The sequence below is a fragment of the Echiichthys vipera genome (assembly GCF_963691815.1).
Source record: "Echiichthys vipera genome assembly, chromosome: 8".
Taxonomy (NCBI): Eukaryota; Metazoa; Chordata; class Actinopteri; order Perciformes; family Trachinidae; genus Echiichthys; species Echiichthys vipera.
In genome coordinates, this window is record NC_139833.1 from 27393390 (window position 1) to 27412820 (window position 19431).

At 40.7% G+C, this 19431-nt stretch overlaps 1 protein-coding gene across 24 annotated transcripts in view; it reads right to left on the reverse strand.

The window, feature by feature from the left end:
• plecb (plectin b) overlaps positions 1-19431 on the reverse strand; it is a 145096-nt gene that overhangs the window by 14173 nt on the left and 111492 nt on the right. For 13 of the 24 annotated variants that reach the window (XM_083918578.1, XM_083918577.1, XM_083918584.1 and 10 more), the window contains 28 exons: positions 19282-19359; positions 19033-19137; positions 17599-17765; positions 13808-13923; positions 13548-13648; positions 12332-12451; positions 11557-11652; positions 11339-11466; positions 10216-10309; positions 8322-8476; positions 7884-8205; positions 7708-7785; positions 7436-7597; positions 7223-7327; positions 7023-7118; positions 6770-6895; positions 6414-6566; positions 6151-6305; positions 5641-5767; positions 4871-5054; positions 4739-4762; positions 3960-4117; positions 2746-2924; positions 2511-2649; positions 1733-2089; positions 1528-1611; positions 1307-1411; positions 1073-1171 (listed from right to left, as the gene is read on the reverse strand). In XM_083918578.1, coding sequence (XP_083774704.1) covers positions 1073-1171; positions 1307-1411; positions 1528-1611; positions 1733-2089; positions 2511-2649; positions 2746-2924; positions 3960-4117; positions 4739-4762; positions 4871-5054; positions 5641-5767; positions 6151-6305; positions 6414-6566; positions 6770-6895; positions 7023-7118; positions 7223-7327; positions 7436-7597; positions 7708-7785; positions 7884-8205; positions 8322-8476; positions 10216-10309; positions 11339-11466; positions 11557-11652; positions 12332-12451; positions 13548-13648; positions 13808-13923; positions 17599-17765; positions 19033-19137; positions 19282-19359 — 3813 coding nt within the window. The remainder of the gene's footprint in view (positions 1-1072; positions 1172-1306; positions 1412-1527; positions 1612-1732; positions 2090-2510; positions 2650-2745; positions 2925-3959; positions 4118-4738; positions 4763-4870; positions 5055-5640; positions 5768-6150; positions 6306-6413; positions 6567-6769; positions 6896-7022; positions 7119-7222; positions 7328-7435; positions 7598-7707; positions 7786-7883; positions 8206-8321; positions 8477-10215; positions 10310-11338; positions 11467-11556; positions 11653-12331; positions 12452-13547; positions 13649-13807; positions 13924-17598; positions 17766-19032; positions 19138-19281; positions 19360-19431) is intronic. The other 11 variants (XM_083918579.1, XM_083918586.1, XM_083918595.1 and 8 more) reach the window with 3 other exon arrangements.

A 19431-nucleotide genomic window follows, 5' to 3' on the forward strand; every position in this document is an offset into this window, starting at 1 on the left:
CAGGAAGTGTAAGAAGCACTGTAGCGTTGGTTTAAAGGATATTGAATAGATAGTTAGTTAGGAAGTGTGGATAGCTTTTGTACTTCTATGAAAGGCTGTCATGAAAGTAGGGAAAATAAATTTGCCATGAAAAGCCAAAAAGTATTTTGAGAGAAACACAGATGCTAGGATGACAGAGGGATGAAGATGATACGATACAGTAGTTGAAACACTGAATGATTTACCTCTTTATTGCTCAAACAAGTTAAGCATTCATCACGGCAAAGCACTGGCAAGCAGTTAAGAGGAGCAAAGAAACAAGCAAAACGTCAGGGTTAGAAAATAATGTAGAACTTTAAACTTGTGTTAATTTAGGGAAAAAAATCTGAAGACCATGATAACCCAGCTTAAACAGAGAGTCTTCGCTTTGATTTTAACCTCAGGAAATGGAAATGGCCAGACGGATAAGAAAGGAAAGAAAATTTGTAGTGAAAGAAAGAACCCCTCATTCTAAATCTACAACTTCACAATTCACACAATGCATGGAGTGGTTACTGCAAACACACTGTGTACTGTATTTATTTAGCCTAGTACTGGATGGACATTGAAAATGATGATCTCAAAGGAGCCTCCAAATGAGTAATATATTTAAATTCTGCATTCACCTGAATGTAAACACACGCAAAACCTCATATATCATGTTTGCAATAACAGTTTTGGTGCTAGTTTCACTAACCCTCTATCTTCATTCAATTAAATTAAATTTTATTTATAGCGGCAAATCATTACAAAAGTTAAGTCACTTTACATATAGAGCAGGTTTTGACCACACTCAAATAAAATGACCAACTGAAATGGATATTTTTTTTCTAACTGCTTCTTTAGCTGACAGATTAGCTACAGCATGCCAATGTTTCAAGCGGAACCCTTGCAAAGGAACTATTTGTCACCCGCACATTAATGTTATGTATGTATGTGACACACTGTGCGTGCATGCACGAGCAATCTTGTTGGTTGGTTGATTATTTGGTTGGTTGGTTAGGTTAATGTTAGGATTTAGTGTGTTTGGGATCCTCAGCCAGTTGTCACGCACCTCCTCGTCCTCCAGGCGGCGCTGTGTGTCGGTGATGAACTTGATGTACTGACTAGTCAGAGTCATCAGCTCACTGTACCGGGTCCTCAGTGTTACATACTGAGACAGGAAAAAAAACAAACTCTTTTTCAGCTTCATGCACATGTCTTTCAAAGTGAAATCAGTTAATGTTTTATTTCTGCTTTATCAAAATATTCACTTTTTTCTATCCAACATGGGTTCTAAGAAACACACCTCCTGAATGATGTTGTCAGAAGCAGAATCCAGTTTGGTTTTCTTCAAGGGAGAAGCAAGAGGATCCACCTGAGCTTTGTAAGCGACTAACTGGAGTTCATAGTCCTATTTGAAAAAGGGACATTCTCCATGCATCAGTTATGGTACAAATACTTTCTTTGAATGCTCCAAATTACAATATTTACCATCATTAATGCAAACTAGTGTTGTTTAATGCTCACCTTGATAGTATCAATGTATGCTTTAGCATATTTTTGACACTCATCAACATTGTCTTTGTTGTTCTCAATCTCCTCCAGCAGTTTCTGTTTTGAAAGGGGGTTTAAATTAAGAGTTGAGCTCACTAGTTTCCTTTGAAAACAATTAGAAAATAAACAATGCTAAGAAAATATGTATTCTGGTAATCTGAAGCTGCACGCGATATACCTTCTCCTGGGCCAGTTGTTCTTTCAGAGTTTTGCTGTCAGTGATGGACACAGCCTGGATCTTCTCCTGCCTCTCCTTGGCATCGGAAATCCAACGGATCAGCCAATCGTAGCTCTCACGATAGTAGCCTAGCTGGCGGCCAAGAAGCTCTAGCTCTCTCTGGCGAATGTCCATCTGGTTGAACACGGCCTTCCAGCGATCCTGAAGACTAGACAGGTGCTGGCGGTAGTGATCCAGCTCGATGTCACGCTCGCTGTGCACACGTGACATCTTGTCACTCACTGCAGTGGCCTTCTTCAGCTCTTCTTCCAGAGAATCGAACACTGGCTGCTCACTATCAGCCTCAGCTCGCATTTTCTGAGGATTTCATACAAAAAGAAAGGCCGGTCAGCAGTGAGAGAACAAGGTCAAAAACATCAGTTCAGACTAGGCAGAACTACTTAATGGAAGCAGTAAGAAACACCTTTATTGATCCCAACTGGGGGATTTGTTTGTTGAAGCAGTACCATAGAAACAACTTAATTAAATACAGATACAGTAGTATAGAGATTAACAGATCAATGGTATGGGGTGGATTAACTAAAGCAGAAAAGAATAAAATAGAAATTATACATAGATACAATATTAATACATGGAGTATATGGACCCAAAAATGACAAAGTGAGCAATTGGCTGGTATTTTTTATATGCAAATATACATTAGTTGAAAAAGTTCTTCTTTAAATGATGTTGTATTTCTGAACACAGAGACCTAGCAAAATAATCATAGGCTATTTACCTTAAGCTTTGCTCTGTAAGTCTCTACTTCCTTGGCGTCACTAGGCACGGTGTGAACCTCGCGCAGACAGTCCTCATACTGCTTGAGAACTCCCTCAGCACCCTGTGTGTTGCGGATGACCATTTCCACAGTCTTCAGCCTGGGGCAAGAAACAATACGTTAATAATGTAGCAAGGCATAGGGGCATTAGGACATTTTCTCTCAACTCTCCAGAGTAATTGGTTAAGGGACTCACTTCTCAAGATAAACCGAGGAGAGCATGTGGGCATGATCCATCTTCTGCACAGTGAGGTCAAGCTCTGAGCGCAGGACAGGAGCTGAGGCAGACGGCTGAGGGGAGGCCAAGACCTCCTGGGTCTTCACAGATACCTTATCAAGGTCCTTCTTTAGGCCCTCAAGCTTCACCTGGACTTTCTGGACAATAGAAGAAGACAACATGTAGAGAGTCAGAACTTGTTAAACATGAAAAAAAAAACATCAACAACGGACGAAGAAAACCAACAAGACCTTTTAGCAAATACAATTACTATATCTGCTGTACTTTCACAATACACTGATTTAAGCTCTTAGAGACAATATGGAATTGTATTTCTTTCTGTCTTTCTTCTTTCCACCAATCCTTCATATCATTGCCCCCTTACAAAATTATCAAATGATCATCTATGATCTTTTATGTGGATGGATATGTTTTGCCTCTAGGGCCAGTGGGTTGCTGAGACTCTAACCCTACTTTACCTTCACAGATGTTGGCTGATTGGGCCTATATGAAAACTAACTTGCTCATAATATCATGAGGGTCAGAAAAATGTGGAAAATTGCTGCTGAAAAATACACAATGACCACATCATCAACATACTATATCACACATTTTGCATCTCTCTTCACAAAGATTCTTGCAAAGAAGATATTAGTACGTATACATGAAAAGGTATGAACATTTCATTTAAGAGTTATAGTGACCAAAATGGTCATAATTATCAGAATTATCACAGTGTTGTTATGTGCTCAAAATATTCAAAAAGTACTGATAAATAGCAAGTCATATATTGAAAACCACTAATAAAATTAGCTGCACTATTTGTGACTTTCACAGTGACTTTCTGTCTGCATGTTCTACAGAAAAGGTGACCAACTATTAATAACGCTTTTCTAGGACAGCACTGAGTTTTTCACAGTGCAGTGATCAAACATGGTTTAAATGATAATTACAATTTGACATGGTAATACTGACCAGTTTCTACTTCAACCCCTTAAGTAAATTAACAGGAAGGGAGGAAAGGTAATGTAATGTATCCTCCAGGCTTTAGACAATGCAGCTGATTCAAGCCCAGCAGCACACAATATAGAGTACAATATAGAGTGGTGGTAATTAAATATCCTACTTAAAATGTTACTATACTGTAATAATCATGTAAAGCAATTTTGATGTGACATTGGCATGCAAAGTACCTGCTGGTCTGCTGTCTTCTGAACACATTCTTTCAGAGGTTCCTTGTCCATAGGTTTGCGTATGCGAGCCACAGTCCCAGCCTCACAGTCCTCTATACGCAGACGCAGGTCTTTGATCTCAGAGATGTAGTTCTTACACAGAGTCTCATTCTGTTGACCTGTGTAGAAACATATGTTTTAGTTCAGAACAGCAGAATAAACTGTTTATTTAGACTGAAGGCAAAGTCGAGGGAAAAATAGACTTTTGATGCACTCAAAGGCCAAGAATATAGAAATACTGAATAGATTAAAAATAAATCACACAGCTTAGATAAGAGGTGTGTGTTCATGGCACAGTATGATATGGCACATGTATGATTTGGTATTTTTGACGTGTAACTACATCTTTCTAAACATTTTTCACACTCAAATCACTTTTTTTTGCAACATCTACCACATATCTGCTGTGCACATAAGCACGATCATTGGCACAAACGTGCGCAGCTACATATGCACTGCAGTCATAGCATACGGTATATAGCAAGTATTTTCTACCTACAGTGAGTAATCGCATTAGGTGATACGGCTGCAACAAAAAAGGAACAACACACTGTAGCCTAACTCACACAATATGGATTTTTGCAAAAAAAGAAGCAATGTGGGACCCAAAACAACATGCAGTCAATCAGAACTCTCCTCTAACAGTACTGGTTAACATCCAACACCTCACCCAAAGCTTAAAGCGTATACACACACTAGCTTTGGTGAGCTGGAGCTTTGACTGGCTGGATAGCACTCACCTTTGAGTCTAACAACCATTTGTCCTGAAAGATGAACGACAATTACATACTGTAAAGCTATTCACTAATAGTTTATTTTCATGTTTATGAATTATCAAAAGCTTTGTTGTATAGAGAAAAAAAGAAAGTTACCTTTCTCCATGGAGCGAAGCAGATTGTCAAAATGCTGGGTCGACTTGGTGTATTCCTCCTCCACCTGCATGCGGTCATCCGGGCCAAAGAGCTGCGAGTCCTGACTGTCACGCATGTAATCCTGGTAGTGAAGCTCCAAGTTCCTCATCAGCAGCCTGTACTCCTCTGGTTTCATGGTCTTTAACTGCGCAGGTCGGAGGAGGATAAGGAGAGGGATCAGGAGGCAGGACATATCATACGTATTCTAAAGACGGTGATGCTGTTATTTGATTTAATGATGTATTTCTGGTTTGGGGTCAGGTTTATGTAATGGACTGAAATATATTAGAATCATTAAAGCACAAACAAAACCATTTTGTTGTTAATTGTATGAATACTAGCGCACTCTTTCCAGAGCTATTCAATTATTCTACAGTAACTCAATTTGATTCCATAATTGAATAAAAGCAATCTTCCCTACATAGCCTGCTCTTAAAATAACAGACTTTAGTGGTCTTGTCTATCCTACACATGCCTTGATTTATGTGTTAAACTCCTATAAGCTATTTGCAGATAATGGAAGCTGTTGCATTGGTCTTATTTTTTAATAAGTAGCATACAGTTGGCTGACAATTGTATGTGGTTTGATACTTATTAATTATGATTTTTGTATTGTTCCTCCATCTTGCACATCTCTTGGTCAGCTCGTGAATAAAGTTTACACCTATCCCAATAATAACACCTCTTAATGGCTCCTCTTTTTTTAATTTTTCACAAGTGTTAACGCTAACCATGGTGATGTTCCAGGTGCGTATCTGCGTGTAGTCTCTCATCAGGTACTGCCACGACAGCAAGCTCTTCATGTCGATATGGAGCGTCTGCCACATGGACACCATCTGCTGATAACCTGCATCGAGGCTGGAGTGGGTGAGGAAAGCAGAGACACACTGTACATCAGAGATTATACCCTTTAATTAACAGTTTAGTATCAGACCCATTATTTATTTGGGATTGGATCGAAACAGAATTGTCTTCTTAAATCAGTTATAAGTTAAAGGTTATCTCTAGCATTACATAATTCCCTGCTGCTTCAGGGAATTATGAAACATGTGGTTACCTTAACTACTGTAAATAACATCTGTAAATGATCTGCCACATGGATCATTATGCCTTGCCACTGTATTAGAAAACCCACAGTGACGTTCAAGACCCGGAGCTTGTCTGAATAGCTGCATTACTCCGTTTATCTAATTAGATGTCACATCGGTGACTAATTGTGTGTTGTTTCACTGTGTTCTCACCTGGACACACTGTCCGTGGCCTCCTTGTTGACCGGAGGTACCATGAAGCAGACGGAGGGCACCACCGCCTCGTCTCCAGAGTGGTTCAGGACCTTCCACTTGAAGGGCTGTGAATTGTTGAGGAGTGCGCACTCATCTCCTTTATGGACAGTGATCTAAAACACAATCCACAGCTGATAAATACACACATTAAACATATGCATACTGAGGTTCTGCGACAAGTATGACCACGCTCGGTTGTGAATGAATCACAAACCACTAACCTCCTGTTGCTTGAAGTCACAGACAGCCTGAATGGGCAGTTTGCCTTTGATGGAGGTGGTGGGGTTGCGAGGTTTCAGCTGGATGATGGACTTGGCTCTCTTGTTCAGGCCGGTCGCAAGGGTCTTGAATTCGTTCAACTGTTCTTTCTCCTCCTGGTGAAAAAAAGACAACAAACAAGATTAGCGTTAAATCGTTTCTAATGGCACACATAAAATATAAGCATTAGGGCAATTTTGCTTCCGGATCAAAATCGTCCATCAACTTGATATACTTTCTTCTTCCTTCTACATTTTCTTAAGACGCTCATCTGGGATCATCGTATGTAGATATACCCATGTCAGCGGTCAAAACTCACCACAGCATCCTGCAGCAGATCCTCCAGGCGTGTGGCTGTGGTGGAGCGATCACAGCTGTATTTCTTTTTCATGTTCTCTTGCATTTTCTTCATCTTGTCCTGAGCCTCTTTCACATCAGCAAAGAACTGCAAGGAAAGGACATCATGTGGGACAGAACATGTGACTATTTGCTCTATAAATACTGATGGATGTTTATTGTAGAGTAATAGGAATTCCAAAAGCTCAATTTGTCTTCATATCACTGTTCTGTACCTGGTAGTAGGCTGTGTTTTCTTTGAGATGAGCCTCAATACAGCAGCACAGCTGGAGGAGCCAGCTCCACTGAGTCTGCAGGGCGGCTGTGAAGGCCTGCAAGAGACATGACAACAGCTCGTTAGTTGAGGCCGCACTCAGTAGCTTTTACACAAGTATGTGGATTTTCACTGAGTCCTGTGGGTGAGTCCTGTAATTACCTCAACTGTCTTCTTTCCAGGATGTGCATCCCTGACGAGTTTGTCTCCTGTAGTCTGGAGATCATTGACTTTCTTCTCCCTCAGCTCCAGCTCTCGCATGAGACCCTGAACAATCCAAATAAAGGTTGATGGCAATTTTAGGAAATAAAACATGTGTAATCACTTCATTCATTTATCAAAACATCTTTAACAAAATCTTCTTCAAGAACACACCGAGTAGTTGTCTTTCTTAGCCGTCATGTTGCTGTTCCTGTCACTCCAGTCGAAGTTGACCTCCTCCTCCTCTTTGTCGTTTAACCACATCAGTTCTTTAGTGGCAGCGCTGACGAAGGCGTGGAGTGAATCCAAGTTCCTTAGACGGGATTTTGAAGAGTTCTGAAAGGAAAAACAAAAAATAACAACAGTTGATTAAAAAGCACTCAGAAACCCACAACTACAACTTTTAGCATTTCATTCTTTGCAGTTTTAAACGTGAAAATATTTACCAGCAGTTTGCCATACTGAAGGTCCAGTTTACCCATGTAGTCTCTGTATGCGCCCTTACTGACAGGAGATAGCTGGCTCTGCAGAATATGGGAGATGCAACAGAGGTCACTTTAAAATTAACAGCACAACACCGGGCAGTGTATGATGTGATGTCTGGTTCTGATAAGTGTACTACCTCGTCAGCCCTGGCCCGTTCAATCTTGGAGCGGAAGTCCTCCACAGTTTGGTGCAAGCCTCTGTGGCTGCCCAGCTGGGACTCAACAGAGGGCAGATCAGAGCCCCAGTCAGCTTCATCTATGCGAAGCTGATTCTCCTCCACCCAGGCCAGGAGATCTTTGACATAGCGGATGGTCACATCATCCATCTCAGGCCGCACTTTCTTGGAGGTCTGCTGGGAGGTCTGCATCTGGTTAGCCTGGACAGTTGTCACAGTGGTCTTCAGGCGAAGGTTGTAATCGGTACGCAAGTTCACAAGGCGCTCATGGAGGCGGTAAACCCTGCGGACAAGAGGAACACAGTATTTTATTCTGCTGCTTTCTTGTATTCAGAGCCGTTTGGTAACTGGGTGTATTATGTTGAAAGTTCACTTGAATGCAATACACGAAACACCCACCTGCGGTACATCTGTTCAGCCTGAGGGTGGCGCCCATCCTTGAGTATCTGCACGTCGTTGAAGAGCAGGCGAATCATGTTATCTGCCTTGTCCAGCTCCCGCTCCACTTCTGCTGTGTGCTGAGCTGGTTTCCCTGCGTTCAGTAGACGGATGTCCTGAAGGGATGAAGCCAATAAAAATATAAATCTGAATGCTATTTTCTAATGCCAACAAAATGTTTAATTCAAATTTCCAATTCCAATCCAGCCCCTACACACTCTCATTCCACCTGGACATTTGCGTGGAAGGCAGTATCATTCCAAACAAGCTAGCGCAGAGTGGAAGTGGGTTACACAACCCTCGAACAGTGATTCTGCATCGATGCAGGCTTACAAACCATACTCCTGTCCGGAGGCAAAACCACGTATCGAACATACAAATGGGAGTTCTGTGCAGTCATTTCAAAGGATAGTAATACGTTGCCTTACCTAAAACAGACTTAGTTAGTTTAGAACATGGGTGTCAAAGTCAGGGCCCGGGGGCCAGATTCAGCCCGCCAATTAATTATCTTGGCCCCCGTGATGATATTTGATTAGTATTAGAACCGGCCCGCACGCCACAGCCGCCTGCTGGTGTTTTTACGCAAAAAACTACATTACCCACAATGCAAGTGGGCCGCCCCGTCTTCAATATTCTTAAGCATTCAGGGCAGATGTCAATGTTCAGCACCCCCCCCAATAATGGCTAAACGGAAGGTGGACGATGAGAACAGGGTGTTTCAAGCTCGCTGGGAGGCAGAGTGCATTTTCACGGAGGTAAAAGGCAAAGCTGTGTGTCTTTATCTTGATATTAAGGAACACATTTTATTTTTGAAGGACATTTTCTTTTTTGCTGTGCCTGTTGAAAATGTTTTCCTTGAAAAAAAAATTTGCTTTATTCATTTAATGTACAGGACATGTGTTTTCTCTTTGAAGGAAGTTTGTTTTTGTCTGTGAGCCTGTTGAAAAATGTTTTCACCTGAAATTACTGCTGGAGCCATACAAAAATATTGGATTATTTATTTAATTATTATATATAATACGGTACACTGTGTTAGGTCTTGGTTCAATAGGTTGTATGCAATCATTTTAATATGTTTTAATAAACATTGAACCAGTCCGTCCCTCGGCTTGTAGCAAATTTGTTTTTTTGGCCCTCTGATGTATTTGACTTTGACATCCCTGGTTTAGAAAATGGTTCAGTTGATTGTAATGAGTTGTGTATTTAAGGGACTGTTGCAAAACCAAACAAATCCATTATAATTATTATTATTATTATTGTTATTATTAATATTATTATTATTATTATTGTTATTATTCTTATAATGTTGCGATAGTTGGTCCTGAAGCTTGTCCTGTAGTTCTACCCGACACAGTAATGAAGGGTGCTTCATTACTCCAGTCACTCTGAGTCACTCTAATCAGGAAGCAGAAGGGTGTAGGGTTGGATCAGAGTACTGTACGCCCTTCCATCAGCCCTTTCTCTGCCTGAAGGATTCTAGAGATTCCTGTCATCTTTTTCTAGATTTTCACTCCAAATTTGGTAGATAACCTTGAAAAGTACAATATTTCCTTCATTAGTTTCAAGGATGTTTTGTAGTGAGTTTGTGTTAAACTAAATGGTATGACAGAAGCTCAAGAAGTCTGTATTGAATAAGACTATATGACTGCTATGTATGCTGATGCCTGCAAACCATCCCCTGCTCCAGACTGCTGCTACGGTGCAGATGAATTTAGTATTTTAAAAAGCTTTGGGACAACTCTTTGGTCACAATGGAATTAACAAAAGCCACATGTCTAAAACGATCATCTTCTTGATTGTTTCTTCTTTGCGAACACACACCAAAGTATTTCTTTTAGACCTGGGTAGAACTCACCGTCTGTAGCAGGGTTTCCAGGTGGCTGAGTTGGCTCTCACACGACCCTGACTCCATCTGGACTTTAGTGACGATCCTCTGGAGCCTCTCGAGTCTGGATAATTTAAGATCAGTTAAGATCACTGAAAAAGTTAAATTGTAATAATCCCTGTCCCACTTCCACAGTATCAACTCCCTCCTTGACATTTCTAGAACTAAATACATGTTGCACAACCATAGTGCATTTAGACGTCCAGAAGCTAAAGATCACAACTTACAGCCACTTGCAATGCAGCAAATACTCCAGTTTATGAGGATCACTCACAAATGCCATGCCAAGATTGCAAAAAAATGACCGTTCCAGCAAAAAAGAAAGTCAGTTCTTCTCTACCTCAGATTGTTCTTAGGAAAATACTCCAAGTGCCAAGTAGCAGTGCAGAGCGAGACTAAAATGTTTTCTGACAAAGAAATCCAGTCTGCTCATTCAGTCAGAACCATAAACAAGACAATCAAACTGCAAGATGACCAGACAATCTTGTGACATCCCATTTTCCAGGCATGACACAAAGCTATTTTAAATACATAGAGCTTCTACAATTTCTCATTACATTTCATCAGACCTAATTATATATTTTTATGCATCCAATTAGGAAGAACACATGTCTCTTGTTTTGATACACACCAAAGCCAAAATGTTTGGCTTATTGCACCAAAGCAGGAAACTAAGACAGCTGAAATCTATGATGGCTAAATGAAATCCAGAGTTGTTGGAAGAAAAGCAATGTAACTTAACAAACTTAGTGAAAAGGTGAATAAAAATGTAATTGATGATGAAGTATTTTTGTCATACCTTCATGCGCACAGCTTTGGCGACGTTGGTCTGCTAACTCATTAGGCTATAGCTAGGCTATCAGCTAGTTGACATTTTTCAGTTATCAGCTTCATAATATTAGATGTTGACTTTTTTTCTAGACTGTTCTGTCTCGTTACCAATACAATCCTTGGTTGGGACAAGCTTATCTGCCACTAGTCTCGTGAGACTATCCTGATCTCGCGAGCACCGTTGTATTTTACTCGCAGATCAGCAAATGTGAATCATGCGAATCCATCTGGTGGAGTCAGGTAACCCTGCCACCCCCCGTACCTCTCAAACTCTATCCTGAGCAGCCGTTCTCTTTCCAGGATGGCCACGTGAAGCCGACCCCATTCTTTCTCCACATCGATGGGGTGGTAGCCTGGAGGGACCTTCACCTGACCAGCGTGCACGGCACTCTGTGGGCAGGTGGGGGCAGACTACGTTAGTCATGACTCAACAGAACAGAGTACCATAAAACAAAAGGACAGAAAATAAGGGTTGCTTGCCTCAAAGGACTGGTAGATGTGTTTGGACCGGTTCTTGTCGGTCTCTTTCACTGGCAGCTCTGTCTCTTTGAACTTCAAGAACTGACGCCAAAGAAGCTAAAGAAAAAATACACAAAATAAGTTTAAATTTGCAATATATTTATATATTTTTTGTTTCAATTTCTGACAGGTCTTGACTTTTCTTGAGTAAATGACACATGTTGAAATCCTAATTTCGTAAATAGGTTAAGGACATTAAGGTAGCACAACGCCCTACTGTTCTAATAGCCTGGGTGCTGTCCTCTATAGTATCATTTGTTCATTCCCATGACTGGTGTAAATTGAATTGAAATTATGAGTCAAAGAACTTGACTTGGCCAGACTTAACTGCTCTGAAGAACCACACCAAAATCGCTACTTTTAATTATATTGTGTTGCTAATAATTTGACTTCAAAGAAAATTACGAAAAATTACTAAAGTTACGCTATGCTTTTGTTTCTGGGACACTGACAGGGAGTGGCACGGCAGGTCATTCTCCTCAGGATTAGTTTTTTTTATTATCTGCCTTTTGGCTGCATTTTCTCAGCAACGGCACTGCCCCCACCTACGGCACAGTAATACTTCCACGCTCTTTTATGTAAGTACGTTGAAAGCAATAATAAAAAAACAAGTCAGATTCCTTGTATTTATTCACATACTTGGCCAATAAAGCTGATTCAGATTCAGTGCTGCTCAACTGCAAACACACACATAACAAAGACAAATCTTTGGCAGAGAGGCATAATATCAGCTTACCTCTATCTCCTCATAGCTGGCAGGGAACTTCCTCTCCTCGAAGATCATGACATGGTGGCGGATCCACTGGAGCAGAATAGTCACCAGCTCGTAGTACTCCTGCCAGCGCAACTCCAGCTCCTGCAGCCGACGCAGCAGAAAAATACAGTTGGGAGTTTAAAAACAACAGACAGGAGGGCACTTGTTCTCCTGGGTCGCCATGCTCCATCACTCGCACATCACGCCAAACTCAATTAGGTACCAAACAATCCAGGTCTTGTGTGAGTGGACAAGGGGGAAGAGTTGGGAGAAGGAACACAATGGTGGGAGACAGACACACAGAAGCATATTTCTCCAGTTCTCCCAGAGTCAGTGTGTGCAGTTGTTTGTGGGTTTGTACGGACAATTGTTAGAAAAGATTATTAGTCAAGTTTAAGATTAGGACTTGGTTTAGAATGTATCAGGATATTAAATACATCCGCAAAGTATTAGTCCACTAAGCCTATAAACAAGGGCTGTCTCAAATACAATTTTTTGAGCTTTGCATATTCGGTACTAATCAACAGTGAATATTTGGATATTTGTTGCCATTAATAAATTTGCGCTAGTTAGTGATAACTGCTCAGAACAGCGCAGTGATTTCAGCCTGCCTGTGCGTCCTTTAAGCCTAACACTGTTGAAACAGAGCAGCTCATATTGGTAACTTTAATGACAGAAAAACACAGTAAATACTCTCACTCAGAGCTGAAACACTGTGCTGCCAGCCATTTCTTTTGCTTTAATTAAAGACATTTTTTTTTTTTACAGTTTTACTCAAAAACAAATATCCAAATACCAGTATTGACAACCAAATACCTTTTCATTGAAGAATAGTGTAATATTGGGGTCCAGCCCCAGTATAAACTACCGGTACTATACAGTGTGTTTTATGCGAACAGATGATGTGCAACACTTTATATGAGCCTATCCTATTGGCGTAGGCAGTGTAACCACCACAGGTTGCTAATTTCCTTTGATAATTGGTTTCACAAGACTTTGATTTCTCTTTGGACTTCTAAAGTATTGGAAAACACTGCTAAGATAGCTCATTTCTAAGCAGTCACAAGCCTGCTCAGGTTTGATTCAAGCTGAGCCAGCATTTAACCAGATCAAATTGGAGAAAAGACTTGAGTTACCCTCAAGAACATTTATTTATACCTTAAGCTAAGCATCGACCAGGATTCACAGTTCTACTCACATTAGCTCTGCCATCATGAACGTCAACCTTGGGCATGACATCATACAGGGATGATACGTAAGTGATGATGGACTTCTCATCAGGGTGTGGGACATCCACATCTGAAATGATCAGGTGAAATTTATTATATGCCATCTCATTATTTCACATTGCAATAATTGATAGTCAGTAACTTGCAGAAGTATTGTATCATAACACACCAATTAATACTGAATCAAATGATGATCAAAAACAGGTTAAATCCACTGGGCAGGTCTTACCCTCAGGGTCCAGGAGGCGTGTCACTCCCAGGTCTCTCTCTGCAACATTGAAGGCCTGTTCCAGGTTCTCCTGGTTACTCTGTCGGTACACTTTGCCCATGTCGATGAGTCTGGGACTAGGGGAGCACAGAAATGGAAAATTAATCACCAGCAGGAGCACCAGGTGAGGGGTAAGTCATTGTAATCTTCAGGGATGGTGCAGTGAAACAGAGTTGTATAGTATGCCTGATTACAGTGACTACAGTCTAGAGTGCAAGAACATGAGTTTCCATAACAACACTGGCTTTATACATTTGGTGGCAATGTATAAGTCCAATTGTAGAGCTGCGGTTTAAGGTGAGTGACATAAGAGGCTATACAGTGTATGATGCCATATTCGGGGCAATGTAGGTTCATTTTTATTTATTTTCTAAATCTAGTATCCTAGGTAAAAGTTGTAAATTTAAGAGAGACAAAGAAGGAGAAGAAAGAAGAAACACATTGCTTCGCAAGGTTGATTCAACCTCATCACACCGCAGATGACGATGCTTGCTGTGCATTATACCTGCACAGCAAATTATACTTTGCAATCAAATTAAGGGATATTAGCCAAGAATTACCAAATTATCATAAGCATCCATACTTTGAAGAGACATTGGAGTAAAGTGAGAATATCTTTTACCTTAGAAATTCAGCGTTTTCTCTGAATATTAGCTCAGCCCCCGGCTCCAAAATTATTATTATTTTTTACCTAGAATGGCCCTAATATGCCGTCATAACTATCTGCATCTGTTGCCTCAACCTCAAAAATCAAAGCTAAAACTTGGGAAATGGGATGTAATGGAGGGCTTAAAGCCAATAGCATTAACAGACATACATAATTAATGTAGTCTGTACAGGTCTGCTCATTTATATGATCTGACACTAAATATATCAGCAGCAGAGGCTGTACTTTTTTAAGACCTTCTGCCAATGGCTACATGCTTTGACAAATCGAACGTGTTTACTTTTGACAGACCTGTACGAGCACCTGCCTTTTTGTCCTCTGGGTGTTTGACTCTCTCTGGCAGATGTCAGAGCATCTATCAGTGAAATGTAATTTATAGAGCAGCTAAGGTAAAAAAAAAGCTTCAGAAAAGTTAATGTGTTCTGAATACAGAGCCGCATGACTGAATACATCACAGAACCTCATCTCTCATGCATATATCCCTGACTATTTCAGAGCTTTCAATCATAATGCTAAATTAATCGAACCAAATCCCCAAATTCAAATCTGCGATGCATATCCCTGCAGTACTGATGATGATATGTAGTAAGCAAATACAAAAAGCAAGCAGTTTCATACAGCTCTCTGATGCGTACAGCACGACCCGCACTCTGTCTATAAATAGGAGAAGCCTCCACATGGTGGATTTCTCGAACAGAGTACTGCCTTGTTGGCTTAGAGGAGCTGTTCGTGCTCTGTCCCACTCTTCCATGAAAGCTACGGGACCTCCATCCCAGTTCGTCACTGCTGGAGCGGGCCCCTGAGCTATGGGAACCCTGCCCTGAGTCCATGGAGGATCCCTCCGATGGGATATCCTCACACACCATGATCACCCGGTCGTCCACATCACTGACAGATCCTGACACACCACCATTAAAGCCGAGGCTTCTCTTCTTCTTCTTTGACTTCTTCCTTATACTGAGCATTTTAAAATTTGTCAGACAGTCCTCGTCCAGTGTCAAGTAAAAAGCTTATGGTGTAGTGGATAGCCTGACAGCTCCATTTATTCATGTTAAAACATATTTTGGTGGCTTGATGGTTGCATGTAAATCCATCCTGTGCATTGTCTCAGGTGTCCATCATCATGTAAAGATCCTGTTAATCCTTTCACAGGGTTGCTGCGCTGAAAAAGCCTCCTAGTGGTACAGCCAAGTCACTGCTTCTTCTGCATGAACAAAATTTGACCGCAGCTATTTTGGATTCAACTAGAAAAACCTTTGTACACCGGCAAAAAACCTGGACAATTTTGAATTCTCTAGAATGAACACATATTATGCACCAGGATGCCCTGAACTATGCCTGGGCAAAAAGTAACCCAACAGTTTTCATGTAGCAGCCAGAGTGCTACAGTTACGCCCACACACCGCACCCCTGACCGCTATGAAAGGCAGCAGTAATCCAGTAATCTAGCCTCAGGTGGCTCCACAACAGAGAGAGAAAAAAAGTCTCAGGTACACGCTCAAGTTCAAGGTAATCTGCCCCTGCAGGCATCCCTTTCTTTCAGTACATAATGGCTCTAAAGCACATCATGCTTAGCATTTCACTTTCTCTCATCTAATTCTACTTTCCCACTGTTTGCTGTCTGGACCCCTCTGCATGGACCCCTTTGTAAACACGTCTAAAAAGAAACTAACCAATGACAAATTGTATTTACAGTTCTTCCTGAGAAATAAATGCACAGTCATTTCCCATGTGACCACACAAAGCAATCCTTAACCACTAATTCTTCTATAAAGACACACAAAAACTTAATGGGAGTTAGAATATTTAGTGTTCAATAGAAAGGAGTTCAGATTTGACTTTTTAATACTAGGTTCCCAACAATCTCAGCTAGTCATGTTTAATAGAGGAACTATCATATTATGGTGGGATTGAATTACTCATAGCCAACACCTTTCAGTGGAATGCTTGGCCTAAAGGCCTGAAATGTTCACAGAGAGACATCAATATTTTATTAAAGCAGCAGTACTGTCAGGTGCAGTATATAAAAAATAGGTCAAAAGAAGACATTTTTATGGGAACAGCAAAGCAAAACTATCAGGTTTTTAAAACCTGATTAAACAAAGTAAAAATAAATAAGATATAATACTGTGAAGAAGCTGTGCCATTGTTATCATGTCTAAAATCATTTAGATACATCTGGTCAATACTGAGACTGGGATTTAAGGCCTGTGTAAATTAAATTGAGAACACATTATACATGTTGGACAATAATCTGTAATTCATACTGAATTATGGAGTTAGAGCATTAAACAGACTTTCAAATTTTCTGGGGTTAAGATTTGTTGGGCCGGCCTTAAATCATGGCTCCATGATGCACTGCAGCCACAGAGACAGAAAGCCACTACACACTACACTACTACACACTACTACACACTACACACGCTGCTGTGTAGTGACATGTACTACCAAGAGGGTAAAGAGCCAAGAACTATGTTTTTACAAGCTGCTGAGTCAAAAAATTTAGCCTTTATGAAGCCAGAAGTGGATACAGGCGTAAGTTCACTGCTCACACATAATTGGAATTAAAATTAACGCAGAAATTAGCTTTGCGAAGGCAATCATCATAACAAGAATCATAGCTCAGTCTGTGATATGTTACTGGTCATTTGTATCATTGCAATGTTTACATGTAATGTTTAAAACTAAAGTGGTGCTTAGTTTGTATGAATTCGAAACCTTTTATTCATACTTGTCAGTGTGACAAACTCTGATCCAACTTTTTCAAATTTGACATTTGAAAGCATGTCAAGTCCCACACCTGCTCCAGTGCACTCGATATTAAATACAGGTCAAAGATAGTGACGTGTAATGATAAGACCCAACATTGCTAGTCACACTACAGAAGCAAATATAAAGCCCTTTATTTTTCAAAATTGCTTTGATTGTTGGGTAAATATTGTGCTGATACAGTAGTTATGTCTTTGTCTTTATGCACAAAATGATTCATACGCAAGTGCAATGACTAGCAGACCCTTGCTACTGTTTGTATTGCTGTTATCATTTTAAAATCATACAGTCATTCAGCAATAAATCCTCCACTCACTGGTGTTTGTGTATGACAGCGTTGAAGAGCTTGCCGTCCCTCCAGCTGGTGCTGAAGTTATCGCAGCGGATGTTCTGGTAGCCGTCCGTCATCCTCTGGGACCAGAGCAGCAGCTTCTCCTTGGCCGTCATGTCTTCTGACTGCCCGTTGATCTGAATATCTGAGATCTGAGATATTATGCATAAATACAATGTTATGGAAGAAGACAATGTGCAGAATGTTAATAATTCATATTGAAGAAATTTAGAGAATAGTAGTAATTAGTAGAAACCATAAGATCCAATTTAAACTGATTCACCCATGGTTATTTTCCTAGGTCATGTTTATATCATCATTCCCCTCAATAAACACCTTTATCTTTCCTTAATCTAATGTATTTCCTGGTTGTACATTAGTCTATTGGTAAATATTTATTAGCAGCTCAGTAGATTGTAGTGTTATTGCCTAAGATTTGGCTCAGAGGATGCAGCTGGATATCTGTCTGGGCGAGTCTGGTGAAAACACCACTGTAGCATCCAGATACAGTTTCATTTGGGGGATATGGGGATGGGAAAGATGAGTCATAGGCATCAGGTTTTTCGTATGTGTGTGTATAAATGCATGTGCACTTGTGTGTGTGTGTGTTTGTGTGCGTGTGCCATTCAAATTTTTCAATGAAGACTTCCCACAGTGTGGATGTATACCACTCTTCTAGCTGTTTTCATTATGTAGGAACTAGACTTTAAATACAGATCTTTCATGCACTTTTTTAAAAAAATTTTTTTACTTCAGAGCATACAAAATCATGTTTTTTCTGTAGATAAAGTTAATTTAGGATAATGGCATTGTGAGATTTAATACATGATAAGAGATGAACTTTTCTCTCCCCTCTGATCTGTATGACTCACCAGCAGCCACAACCCAGATATTTCCCCTCTAGGTTTTGAGAACACGGTGTGTTGCCACAGGGCACAATGACACCACATCACCACTAATGTCTCCTTTACTTCCCATGCTAGGCAATGAAAGGCATGTATGGCCCTGCCTATTAGGCTGATGCCCAGGGTTTTCTGCCTGGCAGCTCTTGGCATACACAGTAAAAGCAGGAAAAGGCCTGGGTATACGGGATGTGGTTGGGAGTGTAGCATGACAATAAGTTGTACACTCCGCCTGCCACACCCTCCCCTTGGGAGTCAGCGAGAGAGTGACTCACACATCCACACCCTGATGTGTTTTATTTCTTTATACTGCTCATAAATACTTGACTGAAGTTTTAGTATGTAACAATAGCTGGTTTAACATTTCTTGTTCCTAATAGAAAATGTATTTTTTAGAGGAATCTTGAAGAGCAGATCCACTGTGATTGAATCCAGGGAGATTGGAAACAGCAGCCGACAGGTGCAGATCCCAGAGACAGAGGGAGAAAGCGATAATATAATGGAACACAACACTGACAGACGAGGAGACCTGGAAATGGAGGATGATGGTCCATATTAACCCCAGGGTCAGCTTGGGGTTCCCATCTGCTATGTCATCGTTTCTGATGTTAACTAGCTTGACCTGAGAATACAGGACACAGTGACATTATTTTCAAGATTACAGCATCGCATGAACACACAGACACAATGAGGTGACTTGTGACAAGGCATTGGAATCGTTGGATCAAATCTATAAGGCTCAAGGTATCGTTTTTATGTGTCATACCTGTCGGTGTTTGAGGAAGTCCAGTGCTATCTGTACATTCTGCAGTTTGTGGAAACGCATGCGGCCTTTCTCTCTGGGCTGAGGAGGAAACAGACAGAGAGGTGTTTGGTTACATGACGGACACTAGACTGTCAGAGACCATCCTTCTGG